The sequence below is a fragment of the Panthera uncia genome, chromosome C2, assembly GCF_023721935.1.
Source record: "Panthera uncia isolate 11264 chromosome C2, Puncia_PCG_1.0, whole genome shotgun sequence".
In the NCBI taxonomy this organism is placed as follows: domain Eukaryota; kingdom Metazoa; phylum Chordata; class Mammalia; order Carnivora; family Felidae; genus Panthera; species Panthera uncia.
The window spans coordinates 64,095,190-64,116,496 of NC_064810.1; the positions used below are offsets into that span (position 1 = coordinate 64,095,190).

Sequence of the window (21,307 nt, forward strand, 5' to 3'; positions counted from 1 at the left end):
CAGTTATTGCTAAGGGAATCTCAGAAACCAGAAAGCAGCAAAAATTGGTGGGCACAGGTCAAGTGTTTAAAGGCTTGTAGAATGCTTGCCACTTCAAGAAGACTCCTTTGATAAGATAATCTAACCTGTAGGAAACAGGTTAGATTGACACTAGGTCACCAGCCAACTTTAAGAAAACCTTCATGCAATGAGGTACACTATAAAATATCCCACAATCCCCAACCCAGAGTCTGTCCCTCTTTTAGGTATTCGTTTGGCTCTGAGAAATACAAAAGTCTAAGTAAAAGAATGGGATCCTTTAAATCCAAAATACTGAGGGGTACCTGGGTGTCTCGGTCGGTTGAGCATCTGACTTCGACTCAGGTCATGATCTCACGGCTCGTGAGTTCGAGCTCTGCATCAGGCTTTGTGCTGACGCTCAGAGCCTGGAGCCTGCTTCAGTTTCTGTGTCTCCATCTCTTTCTCTGCCCCTCCCTGGCTTGTGCTCTGTCTCTCTCTCTCTCTCAAAAATAAATGAACATTAAAAAAAAAAAACCTTTAAATCCAAAATACCGAGCCCGCCACTTTCCAGCACACCTGCTTATTTTATGTCCAAGCACTATAGTCCTGGAAGTTGCAGATTATATAGTAAAATAGCTAAATGCTAGTAAAAGCAACCTAAAATTACATTGACCATTATGGGGAATGTTTCAATTAGATAAGAACATGTAAGAAGGGCCTTAAAAGCAAGGGTTTTTGCTCCACAAATATCAATAACTATAAGGTCTTTATGTCTGTCTATGTGTTTGTGCATTATCTATCTATCTATCTATCTATCTATCTATCTATCTATCTATCACCTATTTACATATGATATATATACATGTCACAAAATATATATGTTATAAACATGAGATACTTTTTTACTTCTGGGTGGTATTAATAAAATTAATTTGTAAAAGAGCCCTTGTAGTTGGTTTAAAGACCAGCACTTGTAGGTTTGGGCATTCTAAATCAGTATTTTTTTTTAACTTGTTAAATGTTTATTTATTTTTGGGAGTGGGGGGGCAGAGAGAGGGAGATACAGAATCTGAAGCAGGCTCCTGGCTCCTAGCTGTCAGCACAAAGTCCAACGCAGGACTTAAACTCAGGAACCACGACACCATGACTCGAGCCAAAGTTTGACATTTAACCCACTGAGCAACCCAGGTGCCCTGGTTTGGGTATTCTAAAAGGCTCAGAAAGATCTAAACTAACCCAAATGTTTCTCAAGTGCACATGAGCTGGGAAAATACTCAGTATTAAAGCAGATTTAAAGTTGTTGGTTTAATTACAATAAACAGGTCCTTAGGGTTATCAGCATTAAATATAAAACTTTTATTCTGTCTGGATTTACTGACAGTCAAATAAGTTCATATTATTTATGTTGCAAAAAGTTGCCAGAAAAAATAACTTAGAATAATGGTTGAATTTGTCTAATGTGTCATGAAGTTTTTGTGGGTAACCTAAACATAAGAACAAGTAAATTAAATACACGTAAATAAGATAAAAAGTTTTCAGGTAAACTTTCTAAATAGTTTCTTCCAAATCTTTTGGGTAACCTGAAATCTAAAAGTTTTGTTAAGTTAAGGGATGAGTTAAGTCCATTAAATATCTAAATCATTTCCAAATAAGATAAAATAGTGACACAGTAATTACTGAATATTAGTTTATTGGCTTTTGGTTTCCCTATTACAGAGAAACTGAAGATAAATCTGGATCTGTTAACAGACATGTTTTGTGCTTTGTTCAGAGATTAGATGATGAAGCAGCATGCTTCTAGATGTTATAAAATGTATTCGCAAATTTATCTAAAGAATACTGGTGTAACAGTTCACAATTTCTTACTTCTCAGCTTCCACTAGAAATTAAAGCTTCTAAGGGTTAAGAATTCTAATTCATATATGTGGTTAAAGCTATTAGAAATAACAAGGGAAACATCTCTGTAGGCAAGAAAGGTAGGATGTGTGTTTTTAGTAAAAGAAGGTATGAGAAATGGAAATGCATTTTTGTGGAAGGAAAAGAAAGTAATGTTATCCTAAAGTGAGGAAGAGGGAAAACTTAGGACAAAATCTGAATGTAAAAAGAAAGTTGTAGAAGACTTATGAAAAAGGAATCTTTGGAAAGAAATTTTATGTGTGGTCAGTACTGGCTAAGATTAAACTAAATTTAATTAAGTAAATGAGTTTTGGGGCATCTGGGTGGCTCAGTTGGTTAAACCTCCAACTTCAGCTCAGGTCATGGTCTCTAAGCTAATGAATTAGAGCCCCATATCAGGCTCTGTGCTGACAGCTCAGAGCCTGGAGCTGCTTCAGATTCTGTGTCTCCCTCCCTCACTGCCCATCCCGCACTCATGCTCTGTCTCTGTCTCTCTCTCTCTCAAAAACAAAAATAAACATTTCAAAAAATTAAAAATCAAGTAAATGAGTTTTAATATCAAAAGTACACTGGTGCAAAATTAAAATTTTGTTTTCTCTTTGGTAAAAGAACAAAGTTTACTTGAACTACTGGTCTGCTCTTAATAAATTGTAAACGAAACTATTTCTTTACATTTAACATTTATCTCTGTAGAAAATAAGGATTTTGTGTTTTGCCAAAATAATTTCTTATGTTTATCAGGGTTTTTTTTTTTTCCAGGTCTTTGATTTCTCAAGAATATTAAGTCTTAATATTAAAAGAGTCAAACTTTGCTTTCAAATATATAACCTTCTGCATTTTCCTTTAAAATATTTTATTGTCATTTAGGTTAAATGGATAATTAGGTATTGTTTCATAATGATCTGTGATCCTATTTAATCAAATGCTGAAATCTTTTGATAATTTTGATATACTTCCAAAATCAAATTCTAAAATGAAATCTTTTGACCATAATCTAACTGAGGAGATCCAGAAGTCCCCTGCAACATTTCAAGTTTTGTTTTCATTGTGAGAGATAATAAACCATCTAGGCTTATTTATTTATTTATTTATTTATTGTTATTTTAGAGAGAGAAAAAAAGTATGTGAGGGGGGAAGGGGACAGAGGGAGAGAGAGAGAATCCTAAGCAGGCTCCACACTCAGTGCAGAGCTCATGGCAGGGCTTGATCCCACAACCCTGGGATCGTGACCTGAGCTAAAATCAAGAGACACTCAACCAACTGAGCCAAACACCCCTAACTAGGTTATTTAGCATGTTAAATCACATGGGAAACATTGTCAAATAAGTGATACTAAACTTTTGATTATATTTGTATAGATATATGTTGTTAAAATAAATGTTCTAGAAATGGCATGAAACTCCTAGAAATCTGATATGTCCTAATATGTTATTAACGTAAAGTGTTGTGTGTCATAGAAATAACCAAATTTCCTTGTCAATTTCAATAAAAGGACCTCCTATCAGATCTTTAGCCATGGCCATTTTTAAGTCTTTTGTTGCTTACAATTATTGTTTTACTCTGATGCTTTTGCAAATGTGTTTCATCATCAGTGAAATTCATGGGAAGAAATCTGGCAAGTACTCTAGAATACAGATTTCTGATAACTTTCAGCTCATACAACTGAACTGGAATTTAGAAACTCTCAAAGACTGCCCTTGAATCTCCTTGGAAGGGACTATACTAGGTCCTCATCACTAACATATGGCAGCCAAACTTCAGGGACTTACACCTTGAACATACACCTCACAGCTAAATATCGCTCCACCTGACATCTGCTCCTATACAAAAGTGAAAACCTCCAAATCAAATTGACTAGGAAGAGAAGTAGCTGACATCAGGGTAGGCTGCTTCTGCCCAAGATGCTGAATCAAGACTTCATACTAACTAAACATGAAATGCTTCCTTCCCCTTCTTTCCTTTAGTCTGACCCTGGCCTGGAAAGACAATGCCATCATCTGTATCTTCCAGGTTATTGCTAAAGGAAGTAAGCTTTGCCTTTCAGACTTTTGGATTTGTCATCAAAAACTTTTATCTGTCCATCAACAGCGCCATCTTAGTGAAAGTGGTTTGTACCCTCAGTGAAAGGATTTTGTCTTCATCTGTGGTGTTTATCATTCTCCTTGGGCCTGTGAATGCTAGATTCCTGGTGCCTGGCCATGCAATGCCTCCTCCATTACCTAACAGTGCTCCTAATTTTTCACAAGCAAACTAAGACATCTCATTGGTCGACTCCCCTGGATTTACATTATCTTGTTAAAAAAAGACCTAGTAGGAGATATTCATGACTCAGGATTTGCTTCCTTTGGCAGGGCCAGACTTCCCTGGTTAGGAGTAAATGTAAATGAGAATATGATCAGGAATGTCTCCTTAACTCTTAAAGATATTGCAGAATCCATTGCTAAGACAATAGCTGCCGGACAAAGATCCTTGATTTTTCTGGCCAAAGTTGTTCTTGATAATAGGATAGCCCCTGATCATCTTTTAACTGAGAAAGGAGGTATCTGTGCTATGGCCAGCACTGCCTGCTGCACATTCATGAACACTTCTAGGAAGTTAAAACACAACTCATGAGACCACTGAGCAAGTCACTTGGCTTAAAAAGGAGACTCCTTCAGCAAGGTCTTTCTTTTACTTCTTTGATTTTGATTGGTTTGGGTCTTAGAGACTATGGTTTCAAAATGTAGTCCAGACATTGGGAATTATCTTGCTTTTAATAATCATAATAACATCCCTGGTGCATGGTATCTCCTAAAAGCTTCAAATGCATGTTTGCAGCTGCTAACATCCAAGCAAATGATCTCCCTGATGAGGTTTTTGGAGTGAGAGTGGGGTTCATGGGGTCCGGAGCGGGCGACCAAGAAAGAATTCTCGAAGATGTCTTTGGTGCAAATAAAAAGGTGATTTTATTGAAGCTTGGGGATAGGACCCATGGGCAGGAAGAGTTGCCCCGGGACCAGGAGAAGAGACTTGTTTTATACTATGGGGTTAGGGGTGAGGTAAAGTCCAAAGGAAGTTTCCAGTGAGATCTTCATATGCTAAAGAAGACTCACAGGATACTGGAAGCCTAGCTATTGTCAAGCTAATAAGGTTGTTTTTCCCTCTGGCAAAGCATTAACATTAAGACAGTAAGGAGTTCCTGGAGAAACATTTTACTCTGCCAACCTCAAGTATTTGTCAATCGACTGCAGGTTATAAGGAAATGTAGTTCTATCTGCCATTTCCTTCTGCCTTTGTTTCCCACATCACTATGGAGGGGTGATGGAAATTTAGGTCCTGCAGGACTATGATATCTATTAGTTAACCATTTGTTTTTCCCCTTTCCTTTGTTCCTGGGCAGCCAGGAGTGCCCACAGGAATACCACACATATCCCACCTGGCTGGGGTGGGGGTGGGGGTGGGGAGGTGTTTGCGGCCTGTTAGCTTGCCTTATGCTCCCTCATCATCCCTAAGACTGGAAGGTCAGAAAAGGAAGGAAGTGGATGATGGACTTAAAAACTGTGAGCTTGAAGTCATAATCTGTGAATATCACAGAGATTAAGCAAAAATGTCATGACCTATGAATAGCACACACACAAAACAACAAAAAGCTTGGAGAACTCTGAGAGTGGCACTAATGTCTTAAATTTTGATCACATTTCAGTTAAGCTGAGAGCCTGATCAAAAAGGAGGAATTATTGAAAAGAGAACCACAGGGTCATAATGGAGCTACTTAAGTAAACCAAGACTTAATACCTAACCTAATTGCAGTTTCAACCCCCCAGGAATGCAACCTTTAACTAGTTAACATGAGAATTTCCTGGTCAGCACTAATAAATTTACTGATAGACCTCTTCCATTCTCCTTAGGAGGGCAACCTTGACTGAAACAATAGATTCTTTGCTAATAACTTCCTTTTTTTCTGCTCCTTCTCTACCTTGAAAATCCTTTCCTTTTCTGCAGCTTGATGGAGCTCCTTTCTATTTGCTGGATGGGATGCTGCCTGACTCATAAATCATTTAATAAAGCCAGTTAGATCTTTGAAATTTATTTGTTTGAATTTTTGTTATTTAACAAGTGAGAGCCACAATCAAAACTCCTTCCCCAATAGCCCACAAACCGCAATATATCTTCCCTGTTAGAAGACTGTTTAACAGGAGGCCACTTTACCATTTCTGAAAAATTTTCCACATTCTAACACATAAATGTAAATCATTACAAATCATTTCTGGAACTAGGAAAGATAAAATAAAAAAAATAAAATAAAATAAACTTAAAGTCTTACAAATGTGTTTTACATGGGACACCCTTGTAATAGGAAATAGGAAAAGACCCGAAGAAATTGGATAGTGATGAAGGGAATAGTAGAATTGCTAAGGAAGATGATAATAATCACTCTTCATATATGAGCACTGATCTAGATTCAGGCAAAGCGTAGGCTATTTCCTTATCTTATTTAACCCTCACACAACCCTATGGGTAGCTATTATGACTTCATTTAACAGGTGGGACAACTGAGGCTCAGAGAGGTTAAATAGTTTGTCCAACCAAGACCCTGGGGCAAATAAGTTGCAGAAGCAGGCATAGAATCGAGGTTAGCCTGAACCCATAGCCCATGTGGCCAGAACTGGCCAGGGGCCTGTGGGGATCTAAAGCTTTCATTAAGTGCTTCTACAACATCTCCCTCTCAGAGAGAATAGAGGAGCAAGGCCAGGCGTCTGGAGAAAGGTTGGAATGGACTGGGAGAAGAGTGAGGAGCTAGATTAAGGGGCATCAAGGTTTCACAACAACTGTGTATTGGGAAAACAATTTTGTTCAAGAGGGCTATTTATAGGGATGTTTTTCCTCAGCACTCCCTGCCCCCATCTCCTCCCTTTTGTGTTAAAAGGCGCCTGGCAGAGTGGTAGAGGGTTACAGGCAATGCACAGGAAACTCTGGAACACAATGAACGGGGCGGGGACAGATCTCCACCCACCTAAGAACATCACTAGCTGCAGTATTCAGAGACCCTGCAGGGTACAGATGGAACTCAGAACTGTGTCTCTGCTCCTTTTATCGTCTTTCTCCCAGCCAGAAAGAAGGCAACATGCCCAAAGGGGTGCGGAACAGAGTTAAAATAGGAAGCAGGGGCAGAGTAAGAGGCAACAGAACAAAACAAAACACCAACATAACAGAAATCAGTCTATCCAGAGGACTCCCGAATTCACGGATCCAGGTTTTTCCACCCAAGTCTCCCTGTGGCTCTCAAACTCAAAAGATGCAGAGCATGAAGGGAGAGAAGGGATCCCAACTTCAACTGCTGACAGGGATGCCTGAACCTACTGTTAGACCCCCAGAACAAACCCCGCCAGGCTTGTGGGGGCTGCTGCTCATGGGAACAGCCTGTCGCATCCTTCCCTCTGGGCCACCAGACAGAGGCCTCCAGCCAAATGGATCCAAATTCAGACTTGGAAGTTAAGGCCAGACCCTGGGCAGAGTCAAATGTCTGTATTACTAGTGATTCAAACCACGGCACTTGGCTCTCCCTCTGGTCTTGTGAAGTCTCCTCTCCACATGAGACTAGGAAGGATGCTTCCTGCTGCTCTTTGGCAGTGCCCCGTGCCCCTGGTGGAGCAGGACAAGGCAGTCTTGTGCTGCTGGGTTTACTCATTGTTTCTGAAACACTGAAGACTCATTTAGTGCTACACTGTGCATCATGGGTCAAATGTCATTACAGTTTTTAAAACACTCCGCAGAACACAAAAGATTTCCAAACCTCTTGTTTTTGAACAACATTCAATGCAAAGAAATTAGAGTGTAACTAAAATACTGGTAGGAGAAGCCTTATTTCTCAAATAATTTCAAACTTTGTGCAGATGTCTCATCTAATTTCTAGTCCCAACCTCTTCACGTCTACCCAGTCCTGCATTTCACATGACCAAAGGGCATTTCCTCCTGAAAGCTCTCATAGTGTCACCACCTGTACCCCAAGACCTGACTGCCTACCTGCTTGTACTCACCAACCTTTGTCCCACATTTTCCCTTGAACTCTTCTTTCCAGCTTATCTCTTAACTCAGGCAAAAGACCCAAAGGACATAACATCCTGTGATGGAAACCGAAACTACTCTTGACGCAATAAAGACTGCCCAGAAAAAGAGCTCCTGCTGGCCCAGACCACCCAGACCAGTATAGATTTTTTAAAATATATATTTTAAGTTTATTTTTTATTTTGAGAGGGAGAGAGAGAGAGAGACGGGGGGAGGGGCAGAGAGAGAGAGAGAAGGAGAGAAAGACAATCTCAAGCAGGCTCTGCCCTGTCAGCACAGCCCAATGGCTCCAACTCATCAACCTCCAGATCATGAACTGAGCCAAAGTTGGACACTTAGACGACTGAGCCACCCAGGTGCCCCAGGACCGGTATGAATTTAACCCCCGACTCACACCTGCCAGGATGGACCATGGAGCAACCTAGTGATCCTTGGAGTGACTGACTGTTACCATTATCTCCTTACAAAACTAAAATCTCTGCCCAAGGAAGAGCACAAGCCTCATTAACATAACATATGAAGCGTGTATAGGCATGGCTTCTTAAAGTGCTCCTGCCACCTTATGCCTGCTTTTACCTATGATGATAAGGCTTTCCTATCTAAATAGTCATCCTAATCTGAAATAAAAGGAACCCATTGACTCTTGCTGGGGAGTGGTGGCTTTGGAAGTTATTCCCCACAATCACCTTATTTCCTGCAAGTAAGGTTTCCTTTGTGGGACAACTCAACTGGTATAGTTACTATATGTGACACACCATGGAGTGAACTCATGTTAGCTTGGTTACAATAAGGCCCTTGATGTATAGATAAATATATTTTTCTGCAAAAACTAATTTTTTCCCTTACCAGCCCCCAATTTTATAAACTTGGCATCTCTCTTACATTTACTCTTTTACATAAAAGCCTGAGGTTCTGAATTAGTAGAGAGGGAGTGGTCAATGCAATTTTATCATAAAATGTTAGGAGGGCTTCCTTTTTTATGGAGTGTTTTTCTTTTTCACTATTCTTTCACTTTCTGCCCTTTCTATCCCCAAATGCCTGGTTGATGGTGAAGCAACTGAATTGCATTCTCAGCTGGGCAACTGTGGCTGTAGTGTTTCCCAACGCCTTTTTTTTTCCTCCTGAATAATGCAGTTTTGCAATTCTGGGAACTGAAAGGGAACTAAAATATACAATGCTTCAGACAGACAGAGAGAGAGAGAGAGAGAGAGAGAGAGAGAGAGAACATCATGTGTAATAATAACTATGTCTGTTCTTCAACTTCTGAGCTGGGAGTGGGAGCATTTAAGGCTCTCCTTCTCTGTTCTTATCACTGTGACTGCTTGCTCTTGCAGGCCCACTCAGAACCAAAACTGCCTGGGATGCCTGAGTGGCTCAGTCCATTAAGCATCTGACTCTTGACCTTGGCTCATGTCATGATCCCATGGTTTGTGGGTCTCATGGTTCATGGGATTGAGTCTGGTGTCGGGCTCCATGCTGACAGCACAGAGCCTGCTTGGGATTCTCTCTCTCCCTCTGCTCCTCCCCTTGGTCGCACTCTCACCCTAAGTAAATCAACTTAAAAAAAAAAAAAAAAAAGAAGAGGAAAAACTGACTTTCCTGGTCATAGAGGTGGTGAAGCAATGGGAGCCCAGCTGGCATGTTTCAAGAGGTACTGCTAGCAGGATATCCCTGCTTCTAGGACTGAGAGACTGATCCTGGTTCTTGTTCCTTCTCTTCCATCAGGTGGACCTCTCCTACACTCTGTTCTGTTTGATTAGAGATTGGTAATGTGGGCCTCCTCCAACCTCACTAGGGATGCTTGTTCCTCATTTGAACACCTAGAAACAACAATTTACAGCATAGCCTAGATCTGGGAACACATGGCACAGAGAAATGCAGTAATAGAGCTAGAAGCCCATTTTTTCTAGAAGCCCTTTTGTTGTGGCGTCTTCATCCTCTACTAGCTTCAGACCTTCAGGGCACTGGCATCTGGGCCCAGGGTGGGCACAAGGCCTCTCTCATAGAAGAGTCTCAACCAATATATTAGTCTGCTAAGGCTGCCATAACAGAATACCATAGACAAGGCAGCTTAAACAACAGACGTTTATTTTCTCACAAGTTTTGGAGGCTGGCAGTCCAAGATCAAGGTGTCACAGTTTTGCTTTCTCCTGAGGTTTCTCTCCTTGCCTTGTAGGTGGCCACCCTCTCATAGTGTCCTCACGTGGCCTTTTCTCTGTGGGACACATCCTTGGTGTCTCTCTGTGTCTTCGTCTCCTCCTCTCACAAGGATACCAGTCAAGTTGGATTAGGACCCTCTCTAAAAGCCTTGTTTTAACTTTCAAGGCCTTATCTCCAAATACAGTCAGGTTCTGAAGTACAGGGGGGTTAGGGCTTTAATATATGAATTTGGCAGGGGAGGCACAATTCGGTTAATAACACCCAACAACCAGTGACAAGACCAACATTTTTAAGCTGGGAACAGGGGAGAGGGAAGAAAAGGAAATGTACCCAGGAAGAGGATAAACTGACATTCTCCACCCCAGAACAGAGAATTCAGAACCTGTTAATCATGTCCATGGACAAGGGATCATTTATGAGTATTTAAGTGGCTGGGCACTAGCACAGGAGGGAGAACTCTAAAATTGCTGATTGATAAGTCTAGTTTTATGGGCAAGTAAAAGAAAGGCTAGCTCACAAGTGACACAAAAATCTCCCAATACCCATCCTCTGTCTTCTGCATCTATTTATTTATGGCAGAGAAGACTATTACCATCAGTGGTGAGTGAAGGAAGCAGATGGCACACTTGGATAGGCATCAGTCTTAGTTGCAGATAAATCCTAAGCCATGACAAAACTCTATGGTGGCAGCTCCATGTGAGTGAAGTGCTTTTTGTTCTATCATAATCTGCTGAAGGGATAATTTATATTATCACCAAACAGCTTAATTATTAGGCTGTTCACATTCCCACACAATCTCCATATAACCTTGCTTTCTAGGAAATCCAAAGTCTAACGGAAAAACCCTTTGAAACCCAAATCTGATCTTCTTCCATAGACTCAGGAAAAGGTACATATCTTAGAGTAAGCAACTAGAAAGAAATACGGGAAGAGGAAGAGGTGAGCAGAGGAAGGAAAGAGAAAGAAAAATAGAGTGTCCAGAAGAAGGGCTAGATTCAAGTTTGGCATCTATCACAGGGCACACTCAGCAATGAGAGGGGTCAGGGAGCAAATGGGGAGGAGGACAGCTTTCCAGCTTCTTGAGTCTTGCTGTCATTATGTGGTTCATTATCTGGCTTGGTAAATTGTGAGTTTTTCCAACCATAAGGTGTAGATAATTGAGAGTTATCAAATAAAGACAAAGAGCCACCATGCATATATATCAAATGTTCAGTCAACCAGGCATAATGGACACCTCGCCCAGTGTTCATATCATCTCAACCCTGAACTCTATAAACAATGTGAACCCAACTTATCGTGACTTATCATGACACATTGTGGAGTCCTCTGGGGAATCTTAGGGCTGTGTGGAGGTCACTATCTTTACTGTTTTACCTAGGCAGTTCTGTTTTGTGATAACCTACACTTCTGCATTTGATGGTGATTAAGAGGACCTGGTACATAGCTAATGTTATACTGTGAAGTGTATGTGAATCATTTGTAAATTACTGGTGGACTTTATTGTGAGAAAGACCCTACTTAATAAATATTGTAGGTCATTAAAGTTAATTGATATTTGAATAAGGGCTGTTGATTAATGTTATTATTATTACAATAATATTAACTAATATTATTTAATATGGTTAATATTAGTTTTATATAGTTAATTTTAGTGTTATATATTTATATATAAATATATTAATATAGTTAATATTAGTTTAATATAGTTAATATAGTTAAATATATGATATATTACATAATATATTATATATTAAAACCATTATATTAATATAGTTGATATTAGTTAATATTATTGTATAAATTAAATATTATTGTATAATATAAATTTCCTAATTTTGAATTTTGATAACTGTATTCTGATTATAGCAGACATTAATATTAGGGAAAGCTGGGTGAAGGGTAAATGGGAATTCTTTGACTATTATTTGCAAAATTTTTATAAGCTGAAATTACTTCAAAATGAAAAGTTAAAAGAATGTTTTTAAAGATTTAAAGAAGCAATTCAAGAACTTGACAATTTATCCATATTTTGTGCCCTGGGGGCCTGCATCCAGGAGAAAAGCACCCCTTTGGCCTCTTTCCTTGGCTACCCAAGCGATGAAATCTACTGTAGGTCAGATGAAATAAAAGAATATGGAAGTCCTTGCTAAAGTAAACTCCTAAACAAATGTTAATAGTAATAATTACAGTCTTGTATGGAAATGATTCTCTATAAATAAAGGGAGGAATAAGCCATTACACTAAATATCCTACCAAATATTCTCCAAATAGCTTACAAAATGCTTAGAAACCACTGTCCTGGCACTAGAAAACAGGGAGTCCTTGACTGGTTTTGAACAAAGCAGGAATGTAACAAGAACAATACTTCAGGAAGGTTCATCAAGTCTTTAGTACATAGGACGGATGAAGTGGGCAGAGACCGAACTCAGCAAATCCCACTAGGAGTTATTCTGAGGAGTCACTGATCCTCACCGAATGGGCGTGGAAAAGAAGAAAACCAGAGGAGAGGCCTTTTGAAGGACTCATCGGTCTGGGCAGGACTAGCCTGGAGGTGGGGGTGGAAGGAAAGAAATGAGTCAGTTGTTACTTGAAGATGTCTAGCCAAGATGACAGGGCAATGCTGGTGTCGCTGAGAGACAGATGGAAAATGGAAGGAAGGAGCCACCATACTCAGAGCTTGGGTTAGGAGCTCTGGAGGTCAGGCAGGTACAAGGTGGGAAGACAGGCAGTGGGGCTGTCACAACTGGGCATCAGCAGTCCTTGCCATGTGGGAGTGCACTTTTGGTGTTATCAGATCTGCATCTCCTGTGCAAGAGAAGCCAGAAACTCACATCTCTTAAGTGAAATCTCTTAACCCTTTAAAGTTAGCAATTGATTTGAAAAAATTTTAAAGGATTGTGTGTGTGAAACCAAACACCTCTGTGGGCCAGATTTGCAAGACAGGCTATCACTTGTGACCTCTGTCAAAGAGAAAAGGTGAAAGGTCAGAGTTCACTGTCACCAGAATACACAGGGAGACCATGTTTAAGTGACTATAAAGGGATTCAGTAAGTAAAATACTATACTTAAAGCTTCTGTCAGCAATCTGAGCTGCATGAATGTCCCTCCCCTTCACGTCTATATATGGATTTGAATTTGTACAGGAAGTTTAATCTAATCTTCCAATGGTTAAATCACAAGGATTTGAGTGCTTACTGTGTGCTGAATACACAGAAGTCAAGGAATTTCAGATCTAACTGGAGAAGAAAAGAACATGCCCTCCTGAAAGCTTGAGGACAAATTATGGAACCGCCTGGGAGACTCCTTTCTCCACATTATGCTGGAGTATCAGTCACCTTAAATCCTGGATACCCCGCAAATCACTTCCATTGTAGTAAACTTGCAATAATGCGTGTGACGTGACGTGATGTGTGTGTGTGTGTGCGCGTGTGCATGAATCTGTAACCAGAAATCTGATTTCCTGGGCAGTGGTTACAAGGCGGCAGCCTCTAGCCTTCCGTCAGCGTGGGAGGGGAGCTAACTGGGTTGGGGGTACCTGGGCGCGGGAGAGGAGGATGGGAGTGGCCGGCGGAAAACCGCTCCCGGGCAGGTCAGGTTTCTCTGCTGGAATCCCTGTCTTTGTCTCTGTCATTACTCTTGAAGGGTTTGTGTAGGATTAGGCAGGCACCGAAATAGAAAGTGTCAACGAGATGATGACAAGGAGGATGAAAAGGAGGCAGGACTTTTTTTCGGTGCCACCTAGCACCGTCCGTCCCGAAGGCTAGCGCGCCTCCTCCTACCCTCCTCCAAGGGCCGCGGTGGGGCAGGAAGCGGGCGGCTGGGGCTGCGGGTCCTCCTGGGAGCGCGGCGGTTTCCTCCGGAGCTGCCGAGTTATCTCCAGAGCCGCAGACCGGCTCTCCCAAGAGCGCGTCCTCCCCCCCCCCCCCCCGCCCCGTACTCCTCAACCCACCCACCTACTTCCTCCGGCCCCATACACACGCAGCACTGAGCTGCCAAAAATTTCCACCCTCCGCCCCCCTCCCTAGCTAACTTCCTTCCAGCATTTCCTGAGCTGGATGATCCTAGGATTTGTAAGACAGGAAAAAAAGGAAGGCGTGAGGGCGGGCGAGAGAGACAGGATGCTTGTTTTTCGCGTTCCCAAAGCCGTCTGAAGGCAAGACAGCGGGCGCTGGGCAGAGGAGCCACGCAGCCCCGGGGCTGTCTCCTCGCCCCTGGCTGCTGCCCGCTTCCCGCGCTCTCGTCCTCTCCGGGGCGTCTCGGCAAAAGCCGAAAGGAGAGAGCTAGCCCTCCCTCCGGAGCGGGGGAAGACGCTCGGAGATCCCGCAGGAGCCCGTGAAAAGTCCCTGGGACTCCAAGTGAGGAAGTGACACTCCCGCCAGCCGGCCCGCGGCCGCCAGCTCCGCCCGGCCTCCGGCACCGCGGCCCTGGAGGAGCGCGCCGTGGACTGCAGGCTCCGCGGCCGCGCCGGTCTCAGCGCCCCGCGGGGTCCATGCGCGCTGCCCCGGGCCGCACTTCCTCCGCGCGCCCATGCGGGCCCCGGGAGCCGCGCCGCAGCCAGTGATCTGACCCCGGAGACCATCCTAGGCGCGGTGCCAAGCACAGGGGAGGGAGAGACGGAGGGGCAACCTCTTTGGGACTAACTCATGAAGAACAAGGGTGCCAAGCAGAAGCTGAAACGAAAGGGAGCCGCCAGTGCCTTTGGCTGTGACCTGACCGAGTATCTGGAAAGCTCAGGACAGGATGGTAAAGTGCCTTTGCCTTTCCCCCCACCCCTCCTTTTCTTTTTGTTTGAGAGTGAGATGGACTTTTCTGGAGCGTGTTAGATTCCGTTCGTAAGTTAATGTATTCCAGGCCTGTGGGCTCAATGTACTTTTTTTCTTTTTAAAGAACAGATATGATTCCTGAGGTGCACAGCGCTGCCACCTCGACGTGCAGAGGCTGTGTGTGTCTTTCCGTTTGTCGCACACAAGCCGTTATTGGGCGGTGCTGCTGCAAGTTTAACCGGCTACCTCTGCGGGCTGGGGGTGGGAGCTCCAGAGATCCTGATCGCGGATTTTGGATGTCGGAGGCGAGGGATTCGGGCAGGACCTGTGGGATGATGATGATCAGTGGGCTTCTCCGGGTACATAATTACGACCGCCTTGGGTGTTCCTCCCGGGCTCTCCAATTTCATCCGCTCACATCTTTTTTTATTAATGTGCTGGAAGGCAGGGGGTGCGGTGGATCCTGGCTGGGGGGAGTGGTTGCACAAACATTTTCTGAATTTCTGAACGGATGCCAAATATATAGTACCTCCCTCCCTCCCCTTCCCAACCCCCCAGACCCTTTACCTCCTCTTGGCTTTCAGATTAGCATTTGGTGTGTCAGACAAGAAGAGTGCTGTAAAAAGGTCAGAAGGCCTGGATCTTAAAATACTGTAGGGTATGTAAAAGAAAAGGAGAGCGTCTCTGTTTTCAAGGCCACTTTGGGTAAAAAAGGGAATCCTGCAGAGTAGAGACAGTTTAAACATTTGTTGGGGGAGAGGGAAAGAAAACAATTTAGAATACAATAATAGCATTTGAAGTTAGAAGTTTTTAATCATAGGAAGGCTGGGGAAATTGAGCAGTAAATGACTCCTTTTGTAAGGTTGACTGACCCCGTGCATACCCATGACAAAAAGGCCTTGTCTTTAGAAAGTTAAGTGCGGAAAGAAATTAGACCACTATATAGGCCTCGTATTTACACACAGCTAGCTATAACAAAGGAGGAGACTGGAGGGCTGTTTAACTGTGCAGAATAATTCTGCCTCCAGGAAAATAATCTCAAAAATGATTTGATTAGCTCATATCAAATGTGCATCTCAAAAACAGTGCAATGATTTTGTTTCAATTACGTTTTTTTGAGACTCAGCACCACCTAGTAATTTGCAGTGGTGTGATATTCCTGTGGTATTCTGGAGTTCAGAGTCTGCTGTGTCATTAGGACAAATGGCTTAGTATCATAGAGCTTGGGGTACCACAGGTTTCAAAACTGCCTCTTTTGAAATCAAGGCATAACAGTCAACTCATTTAATCCTCTCCAATAATCAGGGAGAGGGCGATTTGATATAAAATTGCTTGGACTGAATTATTTTGAATGCGAAAGAACTCCACATGTGCATCTTAACCACTACCCTCGAAAGTTCAGAAGGAAATAGTTCCCTCCCCCTGTTTTTGTGAGGAACTTGAGGTTCACTACAAATGTTCGGGATGCCCCCTTCCACCCTGTGGGTGTTCTTCTGGGACCCCCTCCAAGCATGGGGGTGCTTGCCATTCCTGCCCCATTCTTATGATGTCATAGATTGTAGGATGAGCCAGGGATGTCAGCATTCTGTGAAGACACCTCAAAGGCTGCCTTTGGCAGCTCTTCTTTGACCTGCTTTGTATTTTGGGCTTCTATATAGGTTGCATTTGAAAAAGAAGGAAGGGAGCTACTGCTCAGAGGAAAAAAAAATGAAAACCAGTGCCTAATAATCCCAGCCTTGGGGAGGAGGCAAGGAAGCCCAGACAGGTAAATTGACCTGCATAAGGTCATACAGTATAAATCATGAAGGATGCAGAGAGGCTTGGCCTACCAGGCTCCTCTTCCCTCCCTAGCTTCCTTATCCAGGCCAACATTCTCCTCTAATGATTTTGTCTCCCAAATTGAAAGACTACACAGGCAAGATCCTGTCACAGGATCAGCAAACTTTCAAGTCTGACATACCTGAATAGAGTTTAGCTTTAAAACAAAAGGAAACTGACCCACTTAATGATCCAGACACCATTCTTGTGCCACATGAGGATTAGGCATGCATAATAAACAGCTTATAGAAATGAGAGTAATTAGGATTTCCTTTTTGCTACATGTAAAAACTAGTTATGTAGTCCTCTTTTAATTTGACTATAGTGTAGTATCAGTAAGCACAGTGCTAATGTTTTTTTTTTTCCTAAAACAATGTGTTTTCCTCATGGACTTTCAGAAACATGTATTAGTTAATAGACAAGGCCTGGACTCTGCTCCCAGGGAGGAAAGCTGACTTGGCACTGCCCATTTGCCCACCACCCTGGAAGTTCAACCCCAGAATCCAGGTGACAAGTCAGCATGGTAACTAGAAACCAGAAGGTTAGGGAGGGCCTCACAAGACTGACATCATGATTACTGAGCTTCGGAGTCAAGGGTAAGGTGATGGTCCTGTGTAGAGATAAAGAGAAATGCTTTCAGGTCTGGGAGCACAGGAGCAGAAGAGAAGGACCGAGATGTAGGGAAGCCAAGAGAGCCCTTGTGCTTGGACAGGGAGGGAAAGCCCTAAGCTGGGATGGCGGACGGAGCTGGTGATAATAAGCTGTGCTCAGGCCATCCGAATGTGGGGAAGCTACAACCCTGAGGCTGAACACAGAACATGAATGTCATCCACTTCAGTGATTTGCCGTGGCCCAGCCCTGCTACCTTCAGCTGGGCAAATCTGCCAGGGCAGGATGTGTGGGTGACAAATAGGTGTTCAGCTCAGAGCAGAAGCTGCCCAGGGCCAAGTGTCATCCTTAATCTTTAGGAAGCTGATAAAAACCAGAAACCCTTTCTTATAGAAGTGTGTGTGTGTGTGTGTGTGTGTGTGTGTGTGTGTGTGTGTAGCTTCCACAGTTCAGACCCTGCTGTTGATCATCCCCAGAGGCACACAGGCCCAATGTGAAGGGCCGTTTTCCCCCCTTTCACTTCTTGGAGGACTTTTCTCCAGTCTGGTAAGAACACTCAAGAACAGCACAAAGTTGCTCCTGACCAACGTGGCCGGAACAGTGACCACCACTCCAACCCTCAGCTCTTCCTTAGGAACCAGATAACTTTCTCTTCCCATCTGGAATAGAGGGAGAAGAGCATCTCTTCTTCACTGGTATGCTGAAAGTAGTAGTTTTCTTTGTCTTCTTTTTGACAACTGAATTGAGAGAATCCCAACGAAAACCACATCATATTGTCACCTGTGGTTGGGAGGCTGTGGGTGAAGCCATGTGAGGCCAGAGTGCATCCAAGAGCATTTCTTATTTCATTGTGAGCCAAGTGCCAACTGCCCCTGGTCTTCCCACAGGACTTGGAAATGCTGGGGCCAGCAGTCAAGGGACCAGAAAGAGAAGGTTATTGGAAAAGCTGTCTTCTGCCTCCATTTGTGCCTTCTGTCTCCACTCTGAGGGCTAAGGACTTTCTCACCCTTCTGAACAATCTATGTCATTTTATTCGATTCCTGGGAAAAGGTGGTATTGTCTCACGCAGTGGTTTGCCATGATGGCAGCACATTAGAATCCCCTGAGGAGCTTTAAAAAAAAAAAAAAAAGGTGAAGCCCGGGTCCCCTCTCAGAACAATTAAATCAGAATTTCTTGTTGTGCAGGCATGGGTATGTTTTAAAAGCTTACTAAAGGGGCACCTGGGTGGCTCCATGGAGCCTCCATTGGGCTCCATGCTGACAATGCCTGCTTCAGATTCTGTGTCTCCCTCTCTCTGCCCCTCTCCCCGCTCTCAATCTGTCTCTCTGTCTCTCAGAAATAAATAAACATTAAAAAAAAATTTTTTTAAAGCTTCCTAGCTGTTTCTGATATGCAGGCAGAGTTGAGAACCACTGCTTCCAGTTTAGGCGTTTACAGACCATTTATTTTCCCCTTGGATAAGCAGCCTTGACTATTCAGAATGTCTCCTCTGAATGTTTGGTAAGAACTGTGAGCCTTTTTATTGCTAAAGTTTTTTTTCTGGTTCTTATCAGATTGAAAAGGGAGAAAAATGTATATATACATATATATATATATATAATTTCTTTTTTTTTTAACGTTTATTTATTTTGACAGAGAAAGAGAGCACACATGTGCTCAGGGGATGGGCAGAAAGGGGGGGAGAGAGAGAATCCCAGGCAGGCTCTGAGATATCAGCGTGAAGCCCAATGCGGGGCTCAATCTCACAAACTGTGAGATCATGACCTGAGCCAGAGTCGGGTGCTTAACTGACTGAGCCACCCAGGTGCCCCTTTATATATATTTCTGAGGCTAAATCATTCTCTCAGTTTGTTTATTCATTTATTTCACAAATAGGTACTGAGGCACTGTGGAGGCACAGTGGGAGAGAAAGAAACAAGCCCTCCAGACTTGAGAAATTTACAGTTGAAGGGATGTGAACAGACTTTCAGAAACCAATGGCTCAGGGTGCCTGGGTGACTCGGTTGAGCTTGGGATTCTCTCCCTTTCTCTCTCTCTGCCCTCCTCCACTCATGCTTTCTCTGTCTCTGTCTCTCTCAAAATAGATAAACTTAAAAAAAAAAAAAAAAAGGAGAGAAGCCAGTGGATCAATGAAGCTTTGAAAATAGCTGTCATAACTGAAGGAGAACACATAAAAGCTACTATCTACAAGTAAATAGATAAGATACCCAAACATAAACAGGAACAAAGTCTTAGCAAGGAAGGTAGGTAATATTTTTTTGTTCAAGACAGGATTTAACACTGACTGGAGAACCAGGACTGGTACTCTCTTTGGCTTAGTCTTTTCCTCCCCAGCATCTTACCTCACACATCCTTATCACACCTTCCCTACCTAACTCTTCACTCTTTTTTTTTTTTTTGAAGTTTATTTATTTATTTTGAGAAAGACAGTGAGAGCAGGGGAGGGGCAGAGAAAGAGGGAGAGAGAGAATCCCAAGCCGACGTGGCGCTTGATCCCACGAACCAAACCATGAGATTATGAGCTGAGTCAAAACCAAGAGTTGACGCTTAACGGACTGAGTCACCCAGGTGCCCCCTGAGTCTTCACTCTTTAGGTCTCCGCTGCTTCTGGAAACCTTCCCTGACCTCCCAAGTTAGGTGCCCCTGCTGGGTATTCCCATTAGGAGTTCTGGAGGCTTCCTGTCCAGCATAGAATCCCCAAATCTCAACTTTGCCTGTTCCCAACCCTGGAGTAAATTACTTACCCCTGCTAGGCCTCAGTTTCCTCATTTGTGAAATGGGGCTAAGAGGACTGATGTGAAGATAAATGAATTCATATAGGCAAAGCACTTGGCAGAGGGCATGTGTATATGGAAAGCTATAAAAGTGTGGCTGTTATTATCATAACACCCTGGACTTGCCCTGGTATAACTACATCACACCCATGACTGAATGAGTGAGGACTCCAATGAAATGGGTAAATGATATGGTCAGATGGTTTCATCAGTCATGAAGAGGAATGGGAAGCAGATTGGTTGCCCCGGTGAATGAAGAGGCCATTTCATGCAGGGATTTCCCAGAGCTACCGCAGAGTGGATGGACCATCGTGTATAATGGTGGAAGACCAGAATGTCCATCTGAATGGAAAGGGCCCTCAGAAAGATTTGAGAAAGATACCCAGCCACTCCTAAAACCAAAGGGAACCGAAAGAGAAGTCAGGTCTTGGAGGTAGAGTTTGTGCAGACAGAACAACAACTTCATAAGCTTGCGTTTAGAGGGGCATCCCCATATCTGGGTCCCAGAGTTAAATAGGCAAAACCAAAAGAGGAGAAAAAATGCTTTAAACCTGGAGCGAACTGACTGATAACACAAAGCCTGACTGTAACTTACTCTGTAGGGTCTGGATATGACAAACAACCCACACAGAGAATAGAAACAGCTACCTCCATCTACCCACATCCCTCCCTCCTGCCACTCTCCAGACCTATACCAACAGCCCCTTGACCACAGGCACAGCCTCTCCCTCTCCCTCTCCCCACACTCCCCCACAGGCGGCCCCTCAAATGCCTTCCAAGCTCAGGAGGCTCAGGCATTGGGACCGCTAAGGAAGCCTACTCTCTTGTCATCCCAGACATTCCCTGAAACCAAGTGAACCATCTGCTGGGGTAGAGGGAGCTGGAGGCTGGGCCTTATGCTGGGGCAGAGGGAAACATGTTGAAAGCGGGAACACGTTTTCCCGTAGACCATGTTGTAAGTGGAGGAGAAGCCCCTCAATACCAGTACAGCTGCAGTTTTTGTTGCACTGTTCCCCCCCTAATGTATTAGGCATCTGTAGGCTAGCTGGAAACCTTTTCTGTGGGAGTGGGAGGAGAGGAGAACGCATTCTGAATTCCAGAAGCTGACTGACTTAGGCAGTTCTGAAACGCTTGCTGGGGACTGTTTGTTCCTGGGAATCACCTCCCTGGAGAAAGTTTCCTGGGATTTTGTGGCTGCGTGTGTGGCTGTGCAACAGAGGGTGGAGAAGCAGGTGGGCTGA

At 43.3% G+C, this 21,307-nt stretch overlaps 1 protein-coding gene across 1 annotated transcript in view; it reads left to right on the forward strand.

Moving 5' to 3' along the window:
- Positions 1-13,343: 13,343 nt before the first annotated feature.
- Positions 13,344-21,307, forward strand: part of ARHGAP31 (Rho GTPase activating protein 31) — a 114,142-nt gene continuing 106,178 nt past the window's right edge. The window contains exon 1 of the mRNA XM_049629420.1: positions 13,344-14,844. Coding sequence (XP_049485377.1) covers positions 14,745-14,844 — 100 coding nt within the window. The 5' untranslated portion in view covers positions 13,344-14,744. The remainder of the gene's footprint in view (positions 14,845-21,307) is intronic.